A 27,573-nucleotide genomic window follows, 5' to 3' on the forward strand; every position below is an offset into this window, starting at 1 on the left:
GAAGTCCGAGCCCGTCAGCTCCTTCTGGCCCCCGCCAAATACAAATGGATCCGATCGAACCCCAAACCAAACGCATGCGCAAATACTCAAATGTCCCGTCCGGCGGGACTACAAACGCCTCTGGAACGTCTTCCAGGGCTGCGAGGGAGAAGTCCGAGCCCGTCAGCTCCTTCTGGCCCTCGCCAAATACAAATGGATCCGATCGAACCCCAAACCAAACGCATGCGCAAATTCACAAGTAACAGGTTCAGACGCAGCCACAGACGCAACGAACAGACACAACGAATAGAGTGCTGGCCAGCTTACCTCCTGACAGTGGGTCGGTGGTCCTTGGGTGGGGGGTCTCGTATCCCGGACGAGCCCCCAAATGAAAGATCCCCCGGGGCTCCAAGCACCCCGGAATGGACCCCTTCTCAGGAGGAGACCCCCGGACCCAAAAACCAAGCCGAGTCCACTGATCAGATGCAAACAGCACGAGGTTTATTGAGTTGACACAGGTACCTGCGGGCGGTCAAGTCTTAGGAAGACTTGTGCGCCAGCCCTTTGTTCAGGGCCTTTTTATGGGGTTTGGGGAAGCAAAAGCATACGTACAGAAGCAGAAACATAGTTACAAGGTTCTTATTGGCTGGTTTGAATGTAAGGCATACTCGGTGTTTGTAGATTGGCTTTGAAGGACCCCGGCGCGTGAAGAGAAAGGTGGGGAGGGGGAGTGAGGAGGGGGAGTTGGACCTTATTACTCAGCAGAGAAACATCCTGCCTACGTGACTAGGCCCACGTACCTAGGCGACCCCCCTTGCCTACATGACTATGCACATAAAGTATCCTGTTGAAACAGGAGACCAGTATCACCCCCTAAAAGCCAAGTGGTTACAGAAAGGCAAGGGAGTGGTTAAACAATTAACTGGGGGAGGGGTCTAACAGGGGAAGGGCGAGCGATTACAGAAAAGCCAAGAAGCAGTTAGTTAATCAATGGCTGGGGGGGGTGTCTATATGCGGAGTCTTTCACAGGCACCCCCATGGAACTCTTTTAAACAAAATATTTTTTAGAAGTAACAATGTTGCCAGTGGCATTCAGACAGCAGAGGAGGAGTCAAGGAGATAGTTGGCTCCCAAGAAGAGGTTTAAACATCCAGGAGCCTCCAGATGCTAAGACTTTGTTTTCAGGCATGTTGTGGTAGACCTCAGTTCCGGAGCCCTAAGGGATGCTGAAGGGTCTGAAGCTTCATTTCTTTAAATGTTCTGGGGACTGTCAGTCCCTCTGAGGAAATCTCTTCTCTCTCCTCCCCTAGCCAGTAAGCTTTTGCTCCATCGTTACCCTGATGAAGGCACAAAAGAGCCATTTAGGAAGGAAGAAGAGGGCAACAGAGAAAGAGAGAGGCCCTTGTGAACTTTCTGCTTTCAGCCCATCCTTATTGCTTATCCTGCTTTAACCCACATTATCTGATTTTCCTTTTCAGTACTCCCTGGTGGAGCTGCAGGTAAGTCGAAGTTTCCTTTTCTTTTCTGTCCGTTGTGGAAAGGGGAAATGAATTTAGTGCTAAGCTTTAAAGCCAGAAACAACTCTGAGATCTTGGCCCCAAGCCTGAGACTGCCTCAGTACTGAGCATCCACAGCTCCATCCCAGCTGAGCCTTTCTCCTGCCTGTGCCCCCTGCCCCCTCGGTCCTGAACCTCTGTCGAGAAGCACACTACTCTGCTGTGACTAGCCCTCCTACTCTGATTCCTGTGACTTTTCTGGGCCAGCCTTGGTTCGGTACTCCTCTTATTCTAATCGCTATCATCATAGATACTCAGCAGTTGAGTGGGACACGAATACTGTGGGAAGTACTAAGCAGGAAAGGGTCTGGAACGGTGACTGCCCACAGCAACCCCTCCATGGTTCTGTTAGATTATCTTTCGGGTACCTTGTGCTAAATTCCTTCAGCATTGCCCCTAAATAGTTACCAAGAATAAGCACTTTGTAAAGGACATCCTAAAACCCACTTTCTGAAACTGGCATAACACATTTGAGAACTCAGTCTGATTATTTGAATCCACAAGGATGCTTTTCATCCCAAATGGGGTCGGACCCATAGGAAAATTTATTGTGCTTAGTAATAAAAAAAATTGTAGTTGAAACTATAGCTGTTCTTCCTGGTCATGAGCAATGAACGAGTGGGATTCTTTCCCTGCACTTTGTGTCTTTACCTGCTTTTTGCAGTGCCGAGTGAGAAACAGGCAGGTACGTCATGAGTTTCTTTCTAACAAACACAGGATCCAAATAGCAACAGGATCGCACAGTGGCTGGAAGTGGTTCCTGAGCAAGGCATTGTAGACCTCTCCTTCCAGCTGGCACCAGAAGCAACGCTGGGAACCTATACAGTAGCAGTGGCCGGGGGCACGGCCTTTGGCACCTTCAGTGTGGAAGAATATGGTAGGTGGAAGAATTAGCAGATCAAAGTGTTGGACACAATCTTGTCCCCAAATCAGCAAAGGTAAAGTAAAATCTACTATGGGGAGGGATTTTTAAAACAAATTTTTTTTAAGATTTTATTTATTTATTTGACAGACAGGGATCACAAGTAGGCAGAGAGGCAGGTAGAGAGAGAGAGCATGGGAAACAGGCTCCCCACTGAGCAGAGAGCCTGACGTGGGGCTCGATCCGAGGACGCTGGGATCATGACCTGAGCTGAAGGCAGAGTCTTTAACCCACTGAGCCACCCAGGCGCCCCTAAATTTATTTTTGAATCCAGGCTAAACCAGCTAATAACTTTGGGAGCATTTTGCTTTAATACTCCCCCCTTAAATAATTAATTTAAGTATGACTATTTTTATACCCCTCTGTGTACTACCTGTATGGTCAAATCCTCTTTCTTTCTTTTCCTTTCCCACATCTATTTCCACTCTCTCCAGTGTTGCCTAAGTTTAAGGTGGATGTGGTGGAGCCCAGGCAATTATCAACAATGGAGGAATCCTTCTTAGTAAAAATCTGTTGTAGGTAAGAGTAAAGCTCTGGATCTGGTGAAGAGTAAAACTGTATTGAGAAGCTGACAAAGGGAGTGTTATGGGGAGAGTTGTTGTGGAGGCATGGAGGCAGTGGTTAAAATGTAAGATATTTTTAGATGGTCTCAAAGTCATGACTTAACCATTTTCTTTCTTTTCTTCCTTCTTTCTTTCTTTCTTTTTTAAGATTTTATTTATTTATTTGACAGAAAGAGAGCACACCGTGTGCATAAGCAGGGGGAGTGGCAGGAGAGGGAGAGGGAGAAGCAGGCTCCCCGCAGAGCAGGGAGCCCAATGTGGGGCTTATTCCCAGGGTGATGGGATCATGACCTGAGCTGAAGGCAGATGCTTAACCACCTGAGCCACCCAGGAACCCCTAAGAACACATTTTCTAATTGTGTCTCTGCTCTTACTTTCCATTGCTGAGTCAGCATTATTGATTCAGCATCTACCTTATGCAGAAAACAATATTGAGTCCCATGAAGAAATAGGAATAAGGAGAGAGAAAACACCATCTCTGTCCTTCGGAAGGTTTATAAGGCTATGAGTGAAGCAGGGAAGTGAACAAGACTAGGGAAGGACTGTTAGTACTTTAAGAAGTTGGAGTAGGAGAAAGAAGAGACAATAGTGTTCTGGAAGAGGAGGGCTGGATCTCAAGTGCACTCTCCCAACTCTGACTTCTCATGCTTTTCTGGGTTAGGTACACCTACGGAAAGCCCATCCTGGGGACAGCACAGGTATCTGTGTGTCAAAAGGCATATACTTACCATTTTCCAGAGGCAGGACGGGAACAGCTACCTGACAAGTGCAGGAGTCTTTCTGGACAGGTGAGTAAATAGAATGTAGAAAAGGAACCTTATTCCTATGTCCTAATGAATAGCTAAACATCAGTATTAAAAAGTGGTAAAGGAATTTAAAAATTGAAACAGATGAACATGAGGAAAAGAGAGAGGCTCTTAACTACTAAAGGTTGCTGGAGAGGAGGCAGGTGGGGGGGTGGGGTAACTGGGTGATGGACATTAAGGAGGGCACATGATGTAATGAGCACTGGGTGTCATATATAAGTGATAAATCACAAAATTCTACTAATGAAACTAATATTACACTGTATGTTAACTAACTGAAACCTAAATAAAAACTGAAAAAAGAAAAAAAAATTGAAAAGTGGTTAAAAAATAAAAAGCAGTAAAAAGCCCAAAGTAGAAATCATTTCATACAATTATTGCCCTAGTTCCAAAGAACAAAGCAGTCTTCTTTACTCTAAACAGATGAAGTCTTTTTTAGAATCTGCCTTAGAGTCAAGAAATTAACCTAAATCCTTGAGAGGTACAGTTTTCCTGCAGTTGGTTCTCCCCCGCACCCCTCCCATATCTTGGAACTTCAGAGTTGTTTCATGATTGTGTGTTGCTGGTGTATATACTCTATGTTATAGGGAAGTTTTTCTGTCTTGAAGGTGGAGAAACCGAAGCATGGAGATAAGAATTTCTTTCGATAGTGCGTTATGAAACGGGGGTAAAAGTTAGGTTATTCATCCTCTCTTTTTGGCCCCCTGATTGCTTCACTAGACAGACAAAACAGGATGCTTCTCTGCTTCTGTGGACATGTCCACTTTCAACCTCACTGGTTACATGTACAGCCACACCATCAATATTGTGGCTACTGTGGTGGAGGAAGGAACAGGTAAGTGGAATAGTCTTGGTTCATTAAGAAAAGAGAAAGGAGAAGGCCTGTTCCAGGGATGAACTTATTCAGAGGACTCAAGACCTACCCTCACTAGTGTTTGGGAATGAATCTGTTCCTAGGTCATAATCAAAGGGAAGTGCCAGATTCCAGTCTGTCATCTGTTACTGTTTTCCCGAAAGGTTGGGGAGGAAGAGTTTGTTTGGATCTTTGGCCAGAAATATGTTCAGCTTCATACTTCTAGTGGCACTATCCTTTCAGGGATTTTATGTTTTGTTTTGTTTTGTTTTTAAGATTTTATTTATTTATTTGACAGACAGAGATCAAGTAGGCAGAGAGGCAGGCAGAGAGAGAGGGGGAAGCAGGCTCCCCACTGAGCAGAGAGCCCAATGTGGGGCTCGATCCCAGGATCCTGAGATCATGACCTGAGCCGAAGGCAGAGGCTTAACCCACTGAGCCACCCAGGTGCCCCAGGGATTTTATGTTAAACATGAAGATGAGGATATCAGGTATTTCGATTGTCATACGTCTGGTTTCCCTCTGCAGGAGTAGAAGCCAATACTACTCAGGATATCTACATTTCTTCAGAAGTGGGATCAATAACCTTTGAAGACACCAAAGACTTTTATTACCCCAATTTCCCCTTCAGTGGGAAGGTATGTTGAAACTTGTCTCTACACAAAAAATGTTTAACCATCCACCGTTGCCTTCTTCCTGTAGACATAATAATAGCTAATTTAGCATTGTTCTAAGTACTGTACAGGTATTTACTTATTTAATCTTTACAACTACCCAGTGAGGTAGACACTATTATTGGCCCCATTTTACAGATAAGGGGACCGAGGCACAGCAAGGTTAAGTGATTTTCCAAAAGTTATACAGCTGGTAAGTGGTAACTAGGATCAAATTCAGGCCTATCTCAAGTGCACTCTCAAGTGAGAGAGTGAGATCCAGGCTGCCTGGATCCAGAGTATATACTCTTTATTCCTTATGCTGTGCTGCCCTTAATCTCACATGAGATGCACTTTGAATATTAATGTGACTTTATTGCCTTTGCCAATGCCAGGGGCTCCTAATGTACCAATCTTTGAATTTTAGACCTGCAAGGTGTCTAGAGAAATCATCTAGTGTGGTTCCTCCCCTAAGCAAGATGAATGTTTAACTTTCCTTAACAGAGAGCCATTGATAGCTCCTTAAGCAGTTTCCTCAGAGATTTAAAAATTTCCTTTGTTGGTGTCTTCTTTCTTTCTTTAAAAAAAAAAAAAAACACAAAGCAAAACAAAAAACCAAAAGCAAAAAACCCCATTTATTTATTTAAGTAATCTCTACACCCAACATGGGGCTTGAAGGCTTGACCTCCAGATCAAGAGGTACATGCTCTCCCAACTGAGCCAGTCAGGCTTCACTCCTGTCTTCTTTCTGATACTTAACAATCTATCTATCTTTTTTTTTTAAGTTCCAAATAACTTTTCCACACAATAACCTTGTATATTTTTAGATCCATTTAGGCCCATCCTTAGTCATCTTTTCTCTAGACCAAGGACAATCCAGATCTTCTTAGAGCCTAAGGATTATACAATTTGCGAGTGGAAGGGGACTCTGTTTAAAAAAAATTAAAGCAATATAATGTACAGAGAGCCTTGGAAGGGGCCTGTGTAAATGAAGGGTCTTAAAGCTTCATTAGCTACACGGCAAGTCTACCTCTGCTCCAGGCTGAGCTCCTCCTGTGTGTTTCTCATTTCCTCATAGATGTTAGTTTCCAATGCTTGAATCACATTTACCTGTTTTCTGGATTCCCTCCTGAAATGCGTTCTTAGAGTTTCTTTTATCACCTCACTTTACCACATACTTGAACTTACTCCAAACCTAATTCTAACATCCCAATAACCTTCATCCCCCAGATAAGAGTTAGGGGCCATGATGGCTCCCTTCTCAAGAATCATTCAGTATATCTGGTGATTTATGGCACAAATGGAACCATCAACCAGACCCTAACTACAGACAATGATGGCCTTGCTCCCTTCAAGCTGGATACAGTTAATTGGAGTGGGGGAGATATTTCTCTGGAGGTAAGGCTTCCCTGAGGGAAAACGTCAAACTTTTCCTGTTTCTCTCCCCTCCTCCCTCTGCTGTAATTCCATCTCCATCACTCATCAGTCCTGCTTCCCACTTGACAAAATTTTGGGTTTTTTTTAAAGATTTATTTGGAAGGGGGAAGGGGCAGAGGGAGGGGGAGAGAGAACCCCAAGCAGACTCAGAGCATGGAGCGTGACATGGAGCTTAATCCTAGGACCCTGAGATCATGCCCGAGCCAAAATCAAGAGTAGCATGCCCAACCAACTGAGCTACCCAGGTGCCCCAAGGGTTTTTTTGTTTTGTTTTGTTTTTAATATCAATCTAATAAATGGCCCTTCATATAAAAATTCTTATTCCTTTATTTTTTTTTTAAGATTTTATTTATTTGACCAAGGGAGAGATCACAAGTAAGCGGAAAGAGAGAGAGGAGGAAGCAGGCTCCCTTCCAAGCCGAGAGCCTGATGCAGGACTCGATCCCAGGATCCTGAGATCATGACCTGAGCCGAAGGCAGAGGCTTAACCTCCTGTCTTCTTTCTGATACTTAACAATATATCTATCTTTTTTTTAAGTTCCAAATAACTTTTCCACACAATAACCTTGTATATTTTTAGATCCATTTAGGCCCATCCTTAGTCATCTTTTCTCTAGACTAAGAACAATCCAGATCTTCTTAGAGCCTAAGGATTATATTTAACCCACTGAGCCACCCAGGCACCCTAAAAATTGTTATTTCTACTAATTCATCTTTCAACTTATCCCCATCTCTATTTTGATCCTATATTTAAAATCAGAGTAGTGGGGCACCTGGGTGGCTCAGTGGGTTAAAGCCTCTGCCTTCGGCTCAGGTCATGGTCTCAGGGTCCTGGGATTGAGCCCCGAGTTGGGCTCTCTGCTTGGCGGGGAGCCTGCTTCCCTTCCTCTCTCTCTGACTGCCTCTCTGCCTACTTGTGATCTCTGTCACATAAATAAATAAATAAATAAATCTTTTTTAAAGAATTAAATAAAATCAGAGTAGGGAGGAAAAAATAGTTCAGAGTCATTCTCTTCCTCCTATCTCCCTCTTCTCACCTGCCCTGGGCCATTACTCATAAAAATGGCAAAGAAGAAAACTCTACATTTTGGATAACTTATAAGGAAAACTACTCATATCAGTAATCAACCGTGAAATAATGCTGCTCAACAAACAACTACAAAACTTTAGTGTTGTAACAACAAGGCTTTGTTGCTCATACATCTGGGGTAGTCAGATACGCAGCTCTGCTGATCTTGGTGGACTTCCTTACATGTTTGGGGATGAAGGCCAGTGTCTCATGCTCCAGAAAGCTATCCCAGGGATATTCTGATGACAACGATGAGATACAAGAGCAAAAGTGGACCCAAAAGGGTTTTTCCAAGCTGGCATATGCTCACATCCCATTCCCAGCAAGTCACATGGTAGGCCTGAAGTTAGACTAGAAGGGTAATGATTACATAGTAAAGGACATGAACATGGGGAGGGACGGATTGAGCTATAGTACTTAAGCAAACACATATAGTTTGTGTTGTGGCTAATTTAGTCCTTTACACAAGGCATCACTCAATCACCCTACTTAGAAATAATTATTTTTAATCTTGTTATCCTTTATGCCTTGTTTTCTTATCCTTAGGATATATTCTTTAATTTCTAGGTAATCTTGATCATGCTTATCTATAGTCCCTACATCAATCCCCGAAAGTTTATCATCCACAATTGCCTATTACTTGACAACTGTAATTCAGCCCTTATTTCACTCCTCTGCCTACTGAAGTACTGCTGTTGTGGATTTCTCAAAGATCCTTGGCTGGACCTCTAGTAAAATATCTACATGCCGCTCTTAGGCAGTGAAGATTTGAGAGATCTCTGAAAACCATAACTAGTCCATGGGCTTGCTTGGGTCAGAGAATGTGTGAAGAACCTTTACTTTCTCTCATTTCTTAGGGAAGATTCCAAATGGAAAATTCGGTGTATAATCCGGGACAGAAGCCTCATTACTACAGAAATGGCTATCTGCATGTGCAGCCCTTCTACAACCCAACTCGGAGCTTTGTTGGCATCCACCGGCTACATGGAGTCTTGGCGTGTGGCCAGCCCCAGGAAGTGCTGGTGGATTACTACATCAATCCTGCGGACGCAAACCCTGATCAGGAAGTCATCTTCTCCTACTATGTGAGACAGGGCAATGAGGGCTGGTGAAAGTGCTCAGGAAGAGGAAAGGAAGTGATGAGAGTGAGCCAGAGAGAGGGGGTAGACTGTCTAGAGACCTAATGCGAGTCCCAGAGGTAATTTCAAAATGTTTAGAAGCCATATTTAAAAAATTAAAAGAGTAGGTAAAAACAATTTTATTTCATTTTATTTACTTAAAAAGATGTTACTTATTTATGAGAGAAAGAGGGAGAGAGAAAGCTCATACACCAGTTGGGGGAGGGGCAAAGAGAAAGGGAGAAGAAAAATCCCAAGCAGATTCCCTTCTGAGTGTGGACTCTGACCTGGGACTCCATCCCAGGGCCTCAAGATCTTGACCCGAGTTGAAATCAAGAATCCCCCACTTTGGGACCCCTGGGTGGCTCAGTCAGTTAAGCATTTGCCTTCAGCTCAGGTCATGATCTCAGGGCCCTGGGATCAAGTCTTGCATGGGGCTTGCTGCTCAGTGGAAAGCCTGCTTCTCCCTCTGCCTCTCCCTCCTGCTTGTGCTCTCTCTCTCGCTCTGTCAAATAAATAAATAAAATCTTTAAAAAAAAAAATGAATCCCCTGTTTAATTGACCGAGCCAGCCACGTGCCCCTAGGTAAAACTAATTTTAAATATATATTTTTGGGGCACCTGGGTGGCACAGTGGGTTAAGCCTCTGCCTTCAGCTCAGGTCATGATCTCAGGGTCCTGGAATCAGGCCCTTTGCTCGTCAAGGAGCCTGCTTCCCCCTTTCTCTCTGCCTGCCTCTCTGCCTACTTGTGATCTTTTTCTGTCAAATAAATAAATAAAACTTAATATATATATATATATATATATATATATATATATATATATTTTGGGGGGGGGCACCTGGCTGGCTCAGTTGAGGGGAACATGCAGCTCTTCATCTCTAGGTTGTGAGTTTGAGCCCCACATTGGGTGTTGAGATCACTTAATAAGTAAATAAACTAAAAAAAAAAAATCTATTTAACCCAGTGTATCCAGCATATGATGATGTCAACATGAAATCCATATCAAAATTATTAATAGATATTTCACATTTTTTATTTCAGCTGGTTATGTATTTTATAGTAGCCACATTTCAAAGGCTCCAGCAGTCCCTTGTGGCTAGTGGCTATTGTATTGCAGTGTAAGCATAAAGGATTGGGGGAGGAAATTAGGGAAAAAAAAGGCGATTTTAAACAGGAAAATTGTGTGGGAGGATAAAATGAGGAATTAAGGATAAAACATTGCTGGTCGGGACTGAACGGGAGCTGGGTGGGTGAGTGGGGAAGAGGATAAGGAGGGGATGGGACTCAGAATAAATTTCATACTGTGCTTCATTGGTTAAAATTTCAAAATAGATGATAAAGGTTAAAATTAAACACGGATAGCAGCTTCGTTGTGTAAAACTGTAACTTGTCGCTTGAAAGAAATGTATAAATATAAGCAGCTTTAATGGTCACCTTGGTGACAGTGAGAAATTAGATTTGTGTAAATCCTGGGTTTGATGCCTTACAGTCTCCATTTTCTTACCATCCTCTCAAAGTTTCTGAGGGATTTTCTCCGCATTGATTCATTTCAGTGTCTTTGTCAAGCCGAAACAATCACCCTGGTGCAACAGAGTAAATAGTTAGAATGATGGCACTCGCCTGCCTTTAGGACTGGGGTGTGGCAAGGCCCCAGAAAAGTAGCCAGCTGATCAGTTTAGAAGGGCTGAGTGTCAGCCAGGAGTCCCAGGAACTGGCCACAGGGCCCTTGACAGCAGTCTGAGATGACAGCCCTGCTTAGGAAATTTCACTGAATTTGGTTTCAAGGGAATGAATAGGAAGGGAGACTCAGACAAAGGGGATTTCTCCTCCAAAGAGTCAAATGTCAGAAGGGCTCAAGTCAGTTTAAAGCACACTCATTTCCATTGAATTTTGGATTAAGTGTAATAAAAAAAAAAAAAGGTCATGAAGATGAAGATGAATTTTAGGTAACTTTGTGCTATAAGGATCATAAGAGAATAAAACCTGGAGATTTTCAAAAATTGGTGGACAGCTATCCATTGTGAAGGATGGTTTCTCTTCTGTTTGGCAGTGAGGTACTCATGATCTTTGTCTCCTTCCATGCACCCCTGTGGTTCTCAGGCAGAACCTCATGGAGGAGGAATCAGCAGGGCTCTTGGCACTATCCACCATATGACCAACTGATGGACGCTGCATGAAGTATTGACCTAGGCTCTGGAGATATGAAAGGAGCCTCTCTTTCTGGAGAGGTGCAGGGATGCTCTAGGCTAGGGTCAAGGCTAAACTCTCATAACTTCCCTGCTGTTGATTTTTTTTTTTTTTTTGTCTTTTTTAGTTAATAGGGAAAGGGCATTTGGAAATGGAGGGGCAGAAACACCTGAACTTTGAGGAGGAAGGTGAGTGTTCATGCTTCTGCTGAAAACCAAAGGATACTTTAAGCTTCCAGGAAATGCTGTTATACTAGAAGCAAAAGAAGAAGCAATGAGAGTAGAACACGAATGATAACCATAGGAGAACAGGAAAATGGGATGTAACTTGCACCATGAGGCCAGTAGCAGGCCCAAGGAGAAGAGCAGGCATGTGGTCGGAGGTCGTCAGTAGACGAGTATGTGTCCTCATCCCTGTGTATCCCTTCTTTTTCAGGAACAAAAGGCGCTTTTTCCCTCTCACTGACCTTCACTTCCAGACTAGCCCCTGATCCTTCCCTGGTGATCTATGCCATTTTTCCCAGTGGAGGCATTATAGCTGACCAAATTCAGTTCTCAGTAGAGATGTGTTTTGACAATCAGGTAAAATGCCAGTTGAGAAAGGTGAAGAAAAGGTCTGGGCATAGAGAGAGATCGTGTATGTGCTGGGGTTGGAAATCAGGCAGGGGTAGGGAAATAAGATTATACTGAAGTAGATGTCATTGTTGTATTTATGTCTTCAGTATATTTTGTTGAAATCTATCTCCCACTTCTTTTTAAGGAGTGCTAGGAAATTATATATTCTGTATAGCAATTCTTTCTTTCTAGTTTTTGTTTCTTAAACTTTTTTTTTTTCAACTTTTTTTGGGGGGGATCTCTTAAACTTTCTATGTTTTTCTGTGCTATGCTGCTCACTTTTTCCAATTGTACCACAAGTCACAAGTTCTGAAAGGGCTAGACTTTACAAAAGAAAAAAAAAATCAGTATAAAAGTGAAAGATTGGGCTTGAATGCCAAAGTTGGGAGATACTGGCTGATGATCCAAATTACACTGTTTCCCCTTCTCTCCAGCCTGACCTGATCCCCAAGTTGCACTTTTTCCTTCCACAGGTTTCCCTTGGCTTCTCACCTTCCCAGCAGCTTCCAGGAGCAGATTTGGAACTACACGTACAGGCAGCTCCTGGGTCCCTGTGTGCGGTCCGGGCTGTGGATGAGAGTGTCTTACTGCTTAGGCCAGAGACAGAGCTGAGCAACAATTCTGTGAGTAGTCTGCCAATGGGGTGGAAAGAGGGACTTGACAGAGAAGATGGTTTGACTGAATTAAAATAAAAGATGGGCTTCAGGGGGGTGGGAAGAAAGTCTGAGGGAAATACTGTATCACCATAAGGTGGTAGAAAAGCTGGTGTGGAAATGACAGTCAAATGGTGGTATGAGAAAGGTATGGTTCATGTGCACATAGAGGTAGGAAATTTGTAATAGGAGGTAAGGGTGACAAATTATTGAAAAAGGTGAGGAAGGGATCAGAATTTAGAAAGTAGGGAAGGGATAGAGTGCCTGGGTGACTCAGTTGTTTGAGCATCTGACTCTTGATCTCAGCTCAGGTCTTAGTCTCAGGGTCATGAGTTCAAGCCCCACATTGGAACCCAGTTTGGAGCCTACTAAATAAAAAAAGTAGGAAGGGATTATGATGGAATGAATATAGGAACAATTCTGAAGTAATGAAGAGAAATAATACAAGAGCAGTGAACTGTGGCACCAGAATCTGAGTGAAGTTTCTCAACAGATTTCACCGTGTGAGTAGCTTATTTCCTTTTCCCCTCCTATTTCAGGTCTATAGGATGTTCTCATTCTCATATGGTCACTACCCCTATCAGGTGGCTGAATATGATGAGTGTCCAATGTCTGGTGCCTGGGATGCTCCTCAGCCCCTCTCAGTTATGTGGAGGCCTTGGGTCTCTGAAGGCATGGACCTTTTCCATTTTTTTCAGGTAGATGTTCTTACCCATTTTGTTATAGAAACAGTGGTGGTTGGGTGGGGGGTGAAGGAAAGTCCATACCTAAAAAAACAGAGATTCATGTGGGTACCGAAAGGATAAAATCTTGGAAGAAACTCCTGATATGTGAGGTAACCTCCCATGGTCCTTGTGCTTGAAGAAGGGGCCCAGTCACCTGATTGCATTGGAAGAGAGCCACTGAGAAGCTGTGTGTAGCCTCTTTCTGTCCCCAAATGAACTAATTTCCATGGGATCAGTCAAGAAGGAAAAATGAGGAAAGATAGACCAGAGGTTTCTTACTACTATTATAAATAGTACTTCATGAGTAGAAATTGAGTACTTTATGAGTAGAAGTTGGGGATGCTGTGGCTCAAGACTGACCAGGAAGTCTCTGAAGTCAGGAACCATGTCTTGCTCATCTTTGTATTCTCTCTATGACTGATCCTTCATAATACTCAATGTATTTTTGTTGGATTGACTGAGCCAATATGGTTCCTGCCCTTGGGAAGTTCAGTCTAAAGCAAATAATAATGACCCAGTGACTAATATTTGGAAGAAGCATTAAACATACTGGGCAATGACAAAAGTGGAATACTATTCAGCCATAAAAAAGAAGAATGAAATCTTGCCATTTGCGACAACATGGATGGATCCTAAGGGCGTTACACTCAGTGAAATAAGTCAGTCAGAGAAAGACAAATATTATACAACCTCACTTACACATGGAATCTAAAAAACAACGACAACAGCAAAACCAAGCTTATAGATACACAGAACAATGTGGTGGTTGCCCAAGGCAGGGGTTGGGGGTGGGCAAAATGAGTGAAGGTTATCAAAAGGTACAGACATCCAGTTATAAGACAAATAAGTCCTTGGGATGAAATGTACAGCATGGTGACAGTGTGCTTGACCTCATATTGCATATTTGTAAGTTGCTAAAGAGTAGATCTTACAAGTTCTCATCCCAAGAAAAAATTCTTTTGTAACTACGTATGGTGATGGTTGTTGACTAAACTTACTGTGGTGATCATTTTGAAAGTATACATTTAAAGTATATATTTAAAAAGTATATTTAAAGTATATATTTAAAAATATATATGTATATATTTTTAAAAATTGTCATTGATATTCACATTAGCTGATAAAAGCAAACAGAACCTTGGTGACTGAGTATTGGGGTATTGGGTAATAACCACTAGTCTCCAAATTAATAGGAAAAGAATGTCTTGGTTCAGTCCTTTGAGGGTGGAATTCCTAGGCTCTCACCCTGGTAATAAGGGAGGGGACCACCGTGACACTTCACTGTCTCGTTTCCTTGGTGCCTCTCAGGGTATGGGCCTGAAAATACTGTCCAATGCCAAAATTAAGAAGCCAGTGGACTGCAGTCATCAGTCTCTAAAATATAGCACTGCAGTGTCTGAAGGTAAGCTACCTGTGTGGCTTGTGGATTCTCTTGAAATGTTTAAATCATGGAACTCTGAACACTTAACTCTTTGCTTCCTGTTCCTGCACTGAGCCTCTTGCCTCAGAATGGCAGTGGGTTGTGGGTCATAGATGAGGCAGCCGGCTCTCTCTCCCTGGGGAGAATTTTTGAAACCTGAAGCCCTTCCCTGTTCATCCCCTGGCCCAACCTCCTCATCTGTCACTCCCCCCCCGCCCCGATGGCCTTATGAATAGTCAGTTCCTCAGTGGTACTTTCTCCTTGTCTGTGACTGGATGTTTTCTGTTTCCCACTAAATTTCTCAGTAGTAGTCCCTCTGCTTCAATTTGTCTTACAACAGAAGTCTTCTGTCCACCACCAGCACCCCCTCCCACCAATTCCCTTATTCTTGCTCTCCTTAGTGAATTATGGTATTGGTGAAGCGAGTTTTGGATCATCATCACCTTCATCACTTCAGTCACAGGACTCTCAGGTCCGCCAGTACTTCCCGGAGACTTGGCTCTGGGATCTGTTTCCTATCGGGTAAGTGATGCCTCAAAGGTAGGTACAGGAAGACTGTACACTGGGGATTCAGCAGTAAACTCAGACTCAGATAATTCTTTTTTTTTTTAAAAGATTTTATTTATTTATTTGACAGAGAGAAATCACAAGTAGATGGAGAGGCTGGCAGAGAGAGATAGAGAGAGAGAGAGAGGGAAGCAGGCTCCCTGCGGAGCAGAGAGCCCAATGCGGGACTCGATCCCAGGACCCTGAGATCATGACCTGAGCCGAAGGCAGCGGCTTAACCCACTGAGCCACCCAGGCGCCCCAGACTCAGATAATTCTTAATGAATCTCAGTATCAAGTCAAGAGAGTTTAATGGGGACATGGGAACTTTCCTTTTTCCTGAATTCTTAGGCAATCACAGGCAATCCCTCAAAACGAACTCACATGTCTCCGCATTTACACAGTGCAGACAGTGCGTTCGGAGTCCATGTCCAACAGATGGAAAGGCACATGTTGACATCAGTTCCTGCCCACTGCTTACCTGCTCATTTTGACAAGCCAGAAGAATGGCACATGAAAAGATGCTTAAAATCACTAACCATCAGAGAAAGGGCAGTCAAAACTCCAGTGAGATATCCCCTCACAGGTTCAGAGGGCACTGACCGCTTAAGCTGTATTTGCACACATGACCCCCTACTCTCACTCACCCATTCACGTCCCCAGACACCACCTCCTTCTCCCATGTTCATACATCATCGCTCACCTGAACATTCACACTCTGAGATTTGCACGTTCCTCAGTGCAGTTGCCTTTTTGCCCCGCCCCTCACAACAACAACAACGATAACAATGACTTCCGTAGGTAAATTTTAGCTTAATTCACAATATTCTCCTGATGTGTGCCTCACCTGGGCTCTCGTGTTCTCACAGTGACTCTGGGAAGGAGGCTATCCGTGTCACGGTTCCTGATACCATCACTGAGTGGAAGGCCATGACTTTCTGTACCTCCCAGTCCAGAGGCTTTGGTCTTTCACCTACTGTTGGACTGACTGCTTTCAAGCCGTTCTTTGTTGAGCTGACTCTCCCTTACTCAGTAGTTCGTGGGGAATCCTTTCGCCTCACTGCCACCATCTTCAATTATCTGAAGGATTGCATCAGGGTAAGAGTTGGAGGTACAGGAAGCAGATGTCCCTGGGAGAGAGATGGGGTGTGCCTCCACCCCAATATTTTTCGAAGCCTCTGTGTGTTGTTTCCTGTATTCAGACCCTTTATTTCTTAAACATCTGCAGGTTCAGACTAACCTGGGTACATCAGATAAGTACCAGGTGGAATCATGGACAGATTCTCAGGGCTCCAGCTGTCTCTGTGCTGATGAAGCAAAAAGCTATCACTGGAATATCACTGCTATCAAGTTAGGTAAGAGAAGGAAGCAGTAGAGCAAGGAAAACACAAAGCAAAAGCTCAGTGATTGAGAACTCTCTCCTTTCCTCTCCTGCATTTGCTTGATTCTCTTGTTCTTTCTCATTTTATTTGCCTCTATTTTTTTCCCTCCTAAGTCTATGCCACAAAAAAATAAGAAAATGCTCTTTGACGGATGACCAAAAAATTATCCAAACGAGACAATTTTGAATGTGAAAAGGGGAGCTTTTAATATTTATGCCAGGACAAGGGATATATAGTAATGTTACTTATCAAATAGTTACTATGGACCAGCTGCTATTTTAACTGCTTGACATGTGGTGACTCATTTAATCATCACAATAACACTTAGATGTCATTTGCTCTTAGGATAAAACCCCGGCAACTGAAAGTATGGTCTTCAGATGAATAGTTATCTACTGCTGCTTAACAAATCACCCTAAAACTTTAGAGGCTTGGGGCACCTGGGTAGCTTGGTCAGTTAAGTGACTGCTTTGGGCTTAGGTCAGATCTTGGGCTTCTGGGATGGTGCCCCACTCATGCTCTCTCTCTAAGAAATAAATAAAATCCTAAAAAAATAAAACAAAACAAAAACACAAAAAGACTCCCAACAACTTAGAGGCTTAAAAGAACAAACATTTCTGATCACACAGTTTCCTTGAGCCAGTAATCCAGGTGCAGAGCATGGCAGGGTGCCTCTGGTTCAAGGTCTGTCATGAAATATAAGTCATGCAGTCAGCAAGGCTGTGTCTTTATCTGGAGACTCGACTGGGAGAAGATCCACTTCCACGCTCCTCCCAAAGCCTCTGTCCCTCACAGGCTGTAGTTCTGGGCCTCAGCTGTGGGCTACGGGCCTCCCTCAGTATCTTACCACATGAGTCTTTCCACTGGGCTGCCTCAGGACAGGATAGCTGGCTTCCTGCAGAGCAAGGGGCCCAAGATAAAGAGTGTGCCTGACACAGGAGCTATACCCTTTTTTGTAACCTAGTCCCAGAGCGGCATCTCATTGCTTCTGCCCTAGCCTCCTCATTAGAAGTGAGTTGCTTAGTCCAGCCCCCACTCTGAGAGGAGCTTACGCAACAGTGTAGATATTGGGAAGCAGGGATCACTGGGGGTCCTTACAGGCTGCCTGCCACACTGGACCAGCATTATGGACGTCACCTAAAAACTTGTTAGAAATGTGAATATAGGCTCCACCCCAGATGAACTGAATCAATTTGTATTCTAACAAGATCCGTAGGTCTTTGCATGTTGTTAAGTTTAAGAAGCACTGGTCTAAATGGGAAGAGGCCTCATTGGCACCTCTGGCAATAGGGCTAATGCCTTCCTTTCCCCTTCTTTCTTCCAGGTCATGTGAACGTTACCATCACTACTAAGATTCTGGACAGCAGTGAACTCTGTGGGGGGCAAAAGGGGTTTGTTCCAGCAAAGGGCCAGAGTGACACACTCATCAAACCAGTTCTGGTCAAGGTGAGTTTTCTGTCCCTTCCCTTCCCCATTCTTCTTTCCTTTTTTTTTTTTTTTCCCTCCTTCCCTCCCTCCCTCCCTTCCTTCTTTTCTTTCGTCCCTTCCTTCCTTCTTTCCTTCCTTCTTCTTTCTTTCTTTCTGTGAGATTTTTGTAGACCTAGCTTTGGAGGTAGCAGTCACCTCAGCAATGTTCTATGTGTCTAGCCATACAGTTAGTCTTTCACAGCTGTCTGACTCCAACTTCAATCAAGTAGCTTACCTTCCTTATTCTGTGGCCCCTTTCTGCCTTTAATTATTTGCTTAACCCATTCTAATGCTCTGTGAAAGTGCCTAATACAGTACCTGGTATACTCAATGAATGTTAGTTTTTCTTATTAAGATCTCTAATATCATTATTAACTGCTTTTTTATCCCATTATGAGCCCCATCGTCAATCCTGCCTCTTAGGAGTTACCTAAACTTGTCCTTAGCTCTAGCCCTTCTCCAGAAAGAATTTTACTGATAGGCCCATTCCTGCATTGAAGTGTAGTTCTTGGGAGCTTCAAGGAGAAAGTATATCCTCTCCAGTTCTGAGAAGCCTGGGGGCACAGGCAGGGCCTCTTCTCCCCATTTCCCTTCCCGTTTGCTGTTCCTTCAGTGCCATCTGCCCTGACATTCATCTTCATTGTTTCCCCCCCATGTCTCCATGTCAGCCTGAGGGAGTCCTTGTGGAGAAGACATACAGCTCACTGCTTTGCCCAAAAGGTGGGTGAATGCAGAGAAGGGTTGGTACCGAGAATTCCTGTCAGCAACAGGAGCTATTTGTAAGCCAAGAGAGGAATATATAGGACAAGAAGGGATAGGAGAGGTGCTGTCTGGAGTGCTGTCCCTCATAGGGCCAATTAGCTGAGAGACAGGGTAAAGAAGAAAACATATGCAACACATTTTGGGTTTTTTTTGGTAATTTACTTTCAGCAGAGAACAATATTAACAGGTTTAAAAAAACTGCCTCCAACCCACAGAAAGCACTGGGTACAGAAAACCCTGGATCACAGAAAGTTTTTCTAAGGTTTGTCGCTCTATTTCCACTTTCCCTACTTTCACCTTTTCTCTGCCTCTCACAGGACAAGTGGCTTCAGAATCCATCTCGCTGGAGCTCCCTGCAGATGTTGTTCCTGATTCAAGCAAGGCTTATGTTACGGTTCTGGGTAAATAGTCAGGGATTCTTGCTCAAAAGAAACAAAACAAAACAAACAAAAAAAATGGGGCTGAAATTTGCCAAAGCATGGAGTGGTTTGGGGCATGTGGACCAATCTGAAGGAAGGCATGTGACAGAAGAACTTATTTTGTATAGTTGGTATATACACCCTATAGGTAACAGCACTTATGGGATTAAATGTATATGAGAGTCAAAAACAGGAAGGAGTCTGGACAGGAGGAAGTTAAGGGTCAACAAAGCTCCATATGTATTTAGGCTAGGTGGTCTATAAATTGAGGGGAGAAGAAACACAGTGTTTATAGCAGCCACTTAGAAAGTGAGGAATTTATGTATCTGAGTACAGTTAGGGAAGATAAATGCATATTTACACAGAAGGGACACTTCACTCTTCTGGGCAAAGAGGGGAACTGAGTAGAAAAGACTGAGCTTGTAAATCATACAAAACTAGGCCAGGATTGTGCCATTTAATAGCCAGGTGACCTTGAATAAATAAGTGAACAATTCTGATCCTTTTTTTCCCGTTCTGCAAGACACTGATGATAATCTACCTCTCAGGACTGGTGTCAAAATTAAATATAAAGTTTCCATCATAATATCTAGCAGGTAGTAGGAGCTCTGGACATGTTAGGTTATTTCTTTATTCTTAGTCCCTACCGAGATCCCTTCCAGGTTAAAATTTCTCTGTTTGGACTCTATTTGAATCTTATTTGTTGTTTATCAGTCATCTTATTGTAGTATAGCTCACTGTCTGTGTCTGTCTTTCAAACTGCCTTGTGGGGTCCTTGAGGGTAAGGGCCATGTCCTAGTATAGTTCCTGCCAAATAGTTTACCTTCAGTACCTATTTATAGATTTGAACTGAGCTTGATGCTGAAAGTGCCAATCTTAATGGGCCGCTTATGTCAGGCTTACTGGTTTATAAAATAAATATATGAATGAGTCAGTAGCTATCCCTGGAAAACAAACAGTGTCAGGATTGTGTATGGTTGGGGGGAACGTGGCACTTTGGAGGATAATATATTAACAGGCAGTGGAGGACTTTAGAGATTGAGTCTGAGTATTGCGGGTTTTGTTAGGTCACTCACCAGCTCCGCTGACATATCTTCTTAAAAGTCCTGAACTCCCTTCGGTAGCCTGTGTACCTCTCTGTGTACTTCGGCACCTTGTATGAACCCAGTATTATAGTGCTATATTGCAGTTGTTTGTAAGGAATTTTACCTGCAATGTTCTGTCATTGTTTGCCCCTCTGGTTACAATCCTTTGAGGTAAAGACTGTATTTGACTTATTGTCTCCCAGGCACAGTGTAGGTGCTCAACTAAATGGTTGCTGATACATGTTTGTTAAATGAATGACAGTAACTCACAAGTGCTCCTTTTTCTCTCTACCATCACCTTCTCTCTCCTTTTTGATCTCAGGAGACATTATGGGCACAGCCCTACAGAACCTAGACAATCTGGTGCAGATGCCAAGCGGCTGTGGGGAGCAGAACATGGTCTTGTTTGCTCCTATAATCTATGTCTTGCAGTATCTGGAGAAGGCAAGGCTGCTGACAAAGGAAATCAGGTCTCGGGCAGTGGGTTTCTTGAACCTAGGTGAGTTGGTTCAATCTTTTCTTCTTGGACACATTCTCTAAACCCTAATGCTAGTTTAATAAGACACAGGGGAATTTCCCCTGAAGTGCCCCGCACCCTTGAAAGCCATGTTTTTTGAAGTTGTCTCTGTGATTTAACATCATACCTGGCTTCCCAGGGTACCAGAAGGAGCTAATGTACAAACATAGAGATGGCTCATACAGTGCCTTTGGGGAGGAGGATGGAGATGGAAACACATGGTAATATTGCCCAGTTCTCAATGTACCCCAGTGCATAATTCCTGGAACTATGGAACTATTTCTCTACCACTCCTCTTAACCCTATTCTTTTTCTATCCATCCTCTCTACCTCTTTAATATTGTTTATTTCAGCCTCACATATGGTCAAGCCCCTCATCCTTCTTCCTGATCTTGTGCCTCCCCAGTTTATGTCCCCATTAATGCCCATCAATACCTCCCTTTTCTAGGCTCCTATGGTCTTATGTTTCCTTAATCCCCTTCTGGAACCCTGTCCCAAAATAAGCTATAGAACTATTGTACCCTTGCTAGGAAATCCCCCTTCATGCCACACTTTCCTCTTTACCCATATAGGCTGACAGCGTTTGTCACCAAATGCTTTGGCCAAGCTCAAGAATTCATCTTCATTGATGACAATAACATCCAAGATGCTCTCAACTGGCTGGCAGGAAAGCAGCTTCCCAGAGGTTGCTACGCCAATGTGGGAAGGCTCATTCACACAGCTATGAAGGTGCAAACCACACCATCACCACCCCCTCCCCTGCCTCCCGCCTTTGGCCTACTACCTGTCTGGAAGGAATTTGCATTTCTTTTCTTTTCTTTCTTTTTTTTTTTTAAGATTTTATTTATTTATTTGACAGAGAGAGATGACAAGCAGGCAGAGAGGCAGGCAGAGAGAAAGGAGGAAGCAGGCTCCTTGCTGAGCAGAGAGCCCGATGCAGGGCTCCATCCCAGGACCCTGGGATCATGACCTGAGCCTAAGGCAGAGTCTTTAACCCACTGAGCCACCCAGGCGCCCCGGAATTTGCATTTCTGACTGAGCAGAATCAAAAGAGCATAAGCCTGGGAAGCAGCGTTCTTTGGGTCTCAGCCCTGGCTTCAGATGACTTTGGTCACCATACTCAACCAGTCTGAGACTCAGCTTCCCTATCTGTAGAATGGGAATATGTACTGGCAAGTGGCTCCCATGGTGTGGTCCTCAGATCAGCCACATCAGCAGCACCTGAGAATTTGTTTGAAATGCAAATTCCAGTCCTACCTTGAACCTACTCTGGGAAGCTCTGGGAGTGTGGGTCAGCAATTTGTACTTTTAACCAGCCCTTGAGCAGTCTCTTTCAAATGTGTGTATTTGTGTGTATGTGTACTACTTTTGGAATCAGGAAGACTGATTTATGTGATAATAAAGCAAGAACTATATAATCAGGAACATACACTTAGTAAGTACTATGTCTCCCCTGAAAAAATTCACAATATAAAAATACAAATAAATACACGTGCAGTGTTAACCAGCCCTTGAAGTGGTTCTGATATTCGTGGAAGTGTGAGAACCACTGGACCAGAAGTTCTCTGAAAGTTCTTTCTAGAAGTTTTTTTACTATTTCCCTAAATCTGCAGCAAGGCCATCTGCTCTGGTGAAGACTGATAGGCGGCCCAGTATTTTTTGTAAGAGGTTTACTATTCTAAGCACTTTGTTTATTTGATATTATTTAATGTTTACAACAAATTAATGAGCTAGCTGCTGGTATACCATTATTAATCCCATTTTACAGAGAGAGAAACTAAGGAGCAGATATTAAGTGAATTGCCCAAGGTGAACGCTAATGGATGGTAGGATTGTCCTTTGAACCACAGCCGCTGGCCTCCAGAGGCACTGCTCTGGTCTGTTCGCTACATTGCCCTTGCCCCTTCCTAAACACAAGATGAGGTGTGGATGCTTCCAGAGAATTTGTTCAATTCAGAATATACCCAGTGAAAGAAAGATCTGTGGGTATGTTGCTTTGAGAAATCATTGACAGTGCTGTTCCAGGGCCTGGATTAAAAATCTTGGGCATTAAAAAAAAAGTCTCTGTATAGGATTCACTGGTTTTCCTTATGTAGGATTTTATTAGTGCCCCTGAGCCTCTCTCCTCTGATGCACTGTGTGAAGTACACGAGGGAGGAGCCCAAGCCAGGGCTGGACCCCAAGATCCCATAGGTCTTTCCTCTTCCTTTCTTACCAGACCTGGCCAGTCTTTTAAAAAACCCATCCCCTGTGTAGCAAGGTCAGTGGTGTGGTGCGGGAACTCCATAACTAAACTCCCTGCGTTCAAATCCTAGTCCTGCTGCTTATTAGCTGTGTAATCTCAAGCAAGCCTTTAACCTTTTTTTTTTTTAAATTTTTAAATTTAATTTTATTTATTTGACAGACCAAGATCACAAGTAGGCAGAAAGTCAGGCAGAGAGAGAGAGAGAGAGGGAGGGGGGAAGCAGGCTCCCCGCCGAGCAGAGAGCCTGAGGCGGGGCTCCATCCCAGGACCCTGGGATCATGATCTGAGCCAAAGGCAGAGGCTCAACCACTGAGCCACCCAGGCGCCCCAAGCCTTTAACCTTTTAAGTGGTTTTTTTTCCCTTATCTAATAAATGAGGATAACAATTTAGATTAGCTGTTTTTAAAAAACTTGCTAATATCTTTCTGTGAAAGGCATTAAACAAGGCAAATGTCACCTAGTCTATCCTGGAGAAGAGGGTGGGCCTTTTTCTTCTTGAGAGGATGTCCATTTGAGGAGACTCAGATTGAGTAAGAAGCTGAGAATAAGAGATTGTCTCCCTATCCCCTGGGCTGTGTTTGTTTGCTTGTTTGTTTGAGTAATCCACCCATTTGGAGGGGATGCCTTTTTGCAAATTGCACACAATTCTCACGTAGGCCGTGCTGGCGGCTGCCTTGACCCGTCTCCCTGTCACCCTCTAGGGCGGCGTTGATGATGAGATTTCCTTGACCGCGTACATCACAGCGGCATTGCTGGAGATGGGAATGACCACACATGTGAGTGTCTCTAGCTCCTCCTCTTTATATCCTTATTGTGCCCAGTTCTAGAGGAATTCACCGACTTTTAATCCCTATTCCCCCTTGTAAACTCAAAAAGGATATGACTTTTTTATGACTCATTGCTTTCCATTTTCCAAGGAATGCCTTATCAGTTCGGTTCTTTATCTTACCTTCCAGGACCCGATGGTAAGTCAGGGTCTACAGTGCCTCAAAGGTTCAGTTTCTTCCACTACCAGCCTCTACGCACAGGCCCTCCTAGCTTATACATTCTCTCTGGCTGGGGAGATGGACCTCAGAAACATTCTCCTTGAAAAGTTAGACCAGCAGGCTATCATATCAGGTACGTTGACTGGGTTAGGAGTTTTTTTGAAATTATGAAAATATGTTCTGAGTTACCTGTAGTTTTTCTCAGTCCCCATAGTCCCACATATATTCTATCATATATAGGATTCCTTTTAGGAAGAGTTGTAAGGTCATTAAATCATTGTTGAGCATTTTGTGAGAAAGCCCATGGAAGTCCTTAAAAGGTATTGCTTTGCTTTGTTTTGTTTTTTTAAAGATTTATTTATTTATTTATTTGACAGAGAGATCACAAGTAGGCAGAGCAGCAGGCAGAGAGAGAGGGGGAAGCAGGCTCCCTGCTGAGCAGAGAGCCCGATGCGGGGCTCAATCCCAGAACCCTGAGATCATGACCTGAGCCGGAGGGAGAGGCTTAAGTCACTGAGCCACCCAGGTGCCCCAAAAGGTATTGTTATACTTTTAGCACGACGAGGAAAGAGTGGAAGCTAGTCAGAAGACCTGGGCATTGTAAAATCACCCCTTTGTAGGTCTTTAACAGTTCCTTGGTATGAAATCACTGAGGTTGACTGGGTAAGAGTTAAACTTGAGACTTTTTTTTTAGAGAGGCATGGGGAGGGGGAGAAGGTGAGAGAGAGAGAGAGAATGTTAAGCAAGCTCCACACCCATTAAGTTAAGGGTCCTACTCTTTTTTTTTTTTTAATTTTATTTATTTATCTGTCAGAGAGAGAGAGCACAAGCAGTCAGAGTGGCAGGCAGAGGCAGAGGGAAAAGAAGGCCACCTGCTGAGCAAGGAGCCCTATGTGGGGCTTGATCCCAGGACCCTGGGATGATGACCGGAGCCAAAGGCAGATGCTTAACTGACTGAGCCACCCAGGCAACCCAGTGGTCCTACTCTTGGTTTCAGCTCAAGTCATGATCTCAGGGTTGGGAGATGGAGCCTGTGTCAGGCTCTGTGCTTAACGGGAACTCTACTTGGGATTCTCTCTTTCCTCACTCTGCCCCATCCCCAATGAGGGCACATACTCTCTCTCTCTTTCTAAAATAAATAAATAAATCTTTAAAAAAAAAAAGTTAAACTTTTGATTAGATTAAAGAAAGCCTAGGGGCACCTGGGTGGCTCAGTGGGTTAAAGCCTCTGCCTTCGGCTCAGGTCATGATCCCAGGGTCCTGAGATCGAGCCCCCAGTCGGCCTCTCTGCTCAGCGGGGAGCCTGCTTTCTCCTCTCTCTCTCTGCCTGCCTCTCTGCCTACTTGTGATTTCTGTCTCTCAAATAAATAAATAAAAATCTTTAAGAAAGCCTAAAAAATTAAACTTAAAATTCTATAAGCCAAAAATTGCCCCAGACACATAAGATTCTTATATGTTTCTACTTGCCTATCTCCACTAGCATGAGAATTTATAAATTAGTAAGAGTGGTTTTCATGTAATTGGTGGAAGCATTTATTGATAGTGTTAGTTTCATCTTGGGGAAGGATGTATGGCTGTACATACACACTTAGGTACACACATCCCTATGTAAACATTATGGCTAATATATCAGAAGATACTGAGAAATATGTTTTTCTAACTCATGTTTCATTTTTGGTTGGTACTTGCTCTGCTCTAAGATACAGCATTTACAAATTGAATATGAGAAATCATTTCCTTCTAAGACCTTCCTAATTGTGCTGCTTTCCCATAGGAGAGTCCATTCATTGGAGCCCAAAGCCTGCTCTGTCCGTGGATGCCAGACCTTGGTCTCAGCCTGAGGCTGTAGATGTGGAACTGACAGCATATGTCCTACTGGCCCAGATTAGCAAAGCCAGCTTGACTCAAAAGGAGATCACCAAGGCCACTGCCATAGTGGCTTGGTTGGCCAAGCAACGTAATGCATATGGAGGCTTCTCTTCTACTCAGGTAAATAGCCTCCTCTCCAACTGCCACTTTTCAGGTACTATTAGGTCCTGTGTAGAGATAAGAAAAACAACAACAATAAGAACAACAACAAAAAACCAAAGCTGTTGCCCTTGACTTCTAGGTCAAGGGACTTATAATTGATAGGGAGGGAGAAAAGCATGTGAAAAAGATACAGGATTCATAACATTGGGTCATGTGAACACATACATAGTATACTATATGCATTTAATGCTCTTCCTCTTTTTAGAGTATGAAACGTCATGAGATCAATGTTTTACCACATGTGAATAAGACATATATAATTATAGCTAAATTATAAATTAACAGATTAAAAGCCAATTATGGGATTAGAAGCATAAAAGCAAGGTTTTATGGGTTCCTTCCTTCTACTTCCTTCTACTATTGAATGTATTGGGAAGCCAATAAGATATATAATCTTTGGGCGCCTGGGTGGCTCAGTGGGTTAAGCCGCTGCCTTCGGCTCAGGTCATGATCTCGGGGTCCTGGGATCAAGTCCCACATCGGGCTCTTTGCTCAGCAGGGAGCCTGCTTCCTCCTCTCTCTGTCTGCCTGCCTCTCTGCCTACTTGTAATCTCTCTCTGTCAAATAAATAAATAAAATCTTTAAAAAAAAAAAAGATATATAATCTTTACTCTTAAAGAACTTTACGAACTAGGGGGTGTCTGGGTGGTTCAGCAATTGAATGTCTGCCTTTGGCTCCGGTGATGCTTCTGGGGCCCAGAGATCAAGCCCCACATTGGGCTCCCTGCTCAACAGGCAGCCTACTTTGCCCTCTCCTGCTCCCCCTGCTTGTGCTTTCTCTCTCTCTCTCTCTCTCTCTGTGTCCAATAAAGAAATAAAATCTTTAAAAAAATTAAAAGTTTATAAACTAGAAGTAAAGTTAGGAAAAGTTCTATAATTACAGAGCAGGATTTGGTTATATAACATAAGGTACAAAAGGTACAAAACAACACATTTCAAAAGGGAAAGAGAGCGTCCATAAACTTGAAGGATAAGAGAGGTCTTCAGGGGCATGGCATTTGAGATAGATCTAGAAAGCTATGTAGCGATGCCTGGCTGGCTCAGTCAGTAGATCATGTGACTCTTGTCCTTGGGGTTGTGAGTTCAAGCCCCACATTGGGTGTAGAACCTACTTAAAAAATAGATTAAAGGGGCGCCTGGGTGGCTCAGTGGGTTAAAGCCTCTGCCTTCGGCTTGGGTCATGATCCCAGGGTCCTGGGATCAAGCCCCGCATCGTGCTCTCTGCTCAGCGGGAAGCCTGCTTCCTCCTCTGTCTGCCTTTCTGCTTACTTGTGATCTCTGTCTTTCAAATAAATAAATAAATAATCTTTTAAAAAAATAGATTAAAAAAATAGATAGATAAAATAAAAGGGTATGTATGATTTTGAGACAGAACTATTGAAAGGAAGGGGAAATGGCTTGTGCAAGACAACAGTTTGCAAAAGTCCAGAATGACTTGGGGAAACTGGGTTAGCTAAAGCATAATGGGACTTCAGTTTAGAATGTTAAAGCAGTTTTATACCAAGGGGGCCCTTTCATATCAGACTCAAGATGTTACTCAATTCTGAGGAGCTATTAACTTTTTTTACCTTGTTTCA

At 43.4% G+C, this 27,573-nt stretch overlaps 1 protein-coding gene across 2 annotated transcripts in view; it reads left to right on the plus strand.

The window, feature by feature from the left end:
- The window catches only part of A2ML1 (alpha-2-macroglobulin like 1), a 49,059-nt gene that overhangs the window by 14,197 nt on the left and 7,289 nt on the right, over window positions 1-27,573 (plus strand). Inside the window, exons 5-29 of one of the 2 annotated variants that reach the window (XM_044227375.1) lie at window positions 1,458-1,478; window positions 2,253-2,412; window positions 2,892-2,976; window positions 3,682-3,808; window positions 4,547-4,661; window positions 5,208-5,317; window positions 6,563-6,730; window positions 8,696-8,923; window positions 11,272-11,332; window positions 11,580-11,725; window positions 12,232-12,381; window positions 12,951-13,109; window positions 14,445-14,538; window positions 14,958-15,078; window positions 15,972-16,200; window positions 16,331-16,457; window positions 17,809-17,930; window positions 18,620-18,671; window positions 19,031-19,114; window positions 20,540-20,716; window positions 20,874-20,955; window positions 21,307-21,463; window positions 23,681-23,755; window positions 23,936-24,098; window positions 25,740-25,954. In XM_044227375.1, the coding sequence (XP_044083310.1) occupies window positions 1,458-1,478; window positions 2,253-2,412; window positions 2,892-2,976; window positions 3,682-3,808; window positions 4,547-4,661; window positions 5,208-5,317; window positions 6,563-6,730; window positions 8,696-8,923; window positions 11,272-11,332; window positions 11,580-11,725; window positions 12,232-12,381; window positions 12,951-13,109; window positions 14,445-14,538; window positions 14,958-15,078; window positions 15,972-16,200; window positions 16,331-16,457; window positions 17,809-17,930; window positions 18,620-18,671; window positions 19,031-19,114; window positions 20,540-20,716; window positions 20,874-20,955; window positions 21,307-21,463; window positions 23,681-23,755; window positions 23,936-24,098; window positions 25,740-25,954 (3,228 nt within the window). Of the gene's footprint in view, window positions 1-1,457; window positions 1,479-2,252; window positions 2,413-2,891; window positions 2,977-3,681; window positions 3,809-4,546; window positions 4,662-5,207; window positions 5,318-6,562; window positions 6,731-8,695; window positions 8,924-8,983; window positions 9,037-11,271; window positions 11,333-11,579; window positions 11,726-12,231; window positions 12,382-12,950; window positions 13,110-14,444; window positions 14,539-14,957; window positions 15,079-15,971; window positions 16,201-16,330; window positions 16,458-17,808; window positions 17,931-18,619; window positions 18,672-19,030; window positions 19,115-20,539; window positions 20,717-20,873; window positions 20,956-21,306; window positions 21,464-23,680; window positions 23,756-23,935; window positions 24,099-25,739; window positions 25,955-27,573 lie in introns of those variants that run through there. The other variant, XM_044227376.1, reaches the window with a different exon arrangement.

The sequence above is a fragment of the Neovison vison genome, chromosome 12 (assembly GCF_020171115.1).
Source record: "Neovison vison isolate M4711 chromosome 12, ASM_NN_V1, whole genome shotgun sequence".
Taxonomy (NCBI): Eukaryota; Metazoa; Chordata; class Mammalia; order Carnivora; family Mustelidae; genus Neogale; species Neogale vison.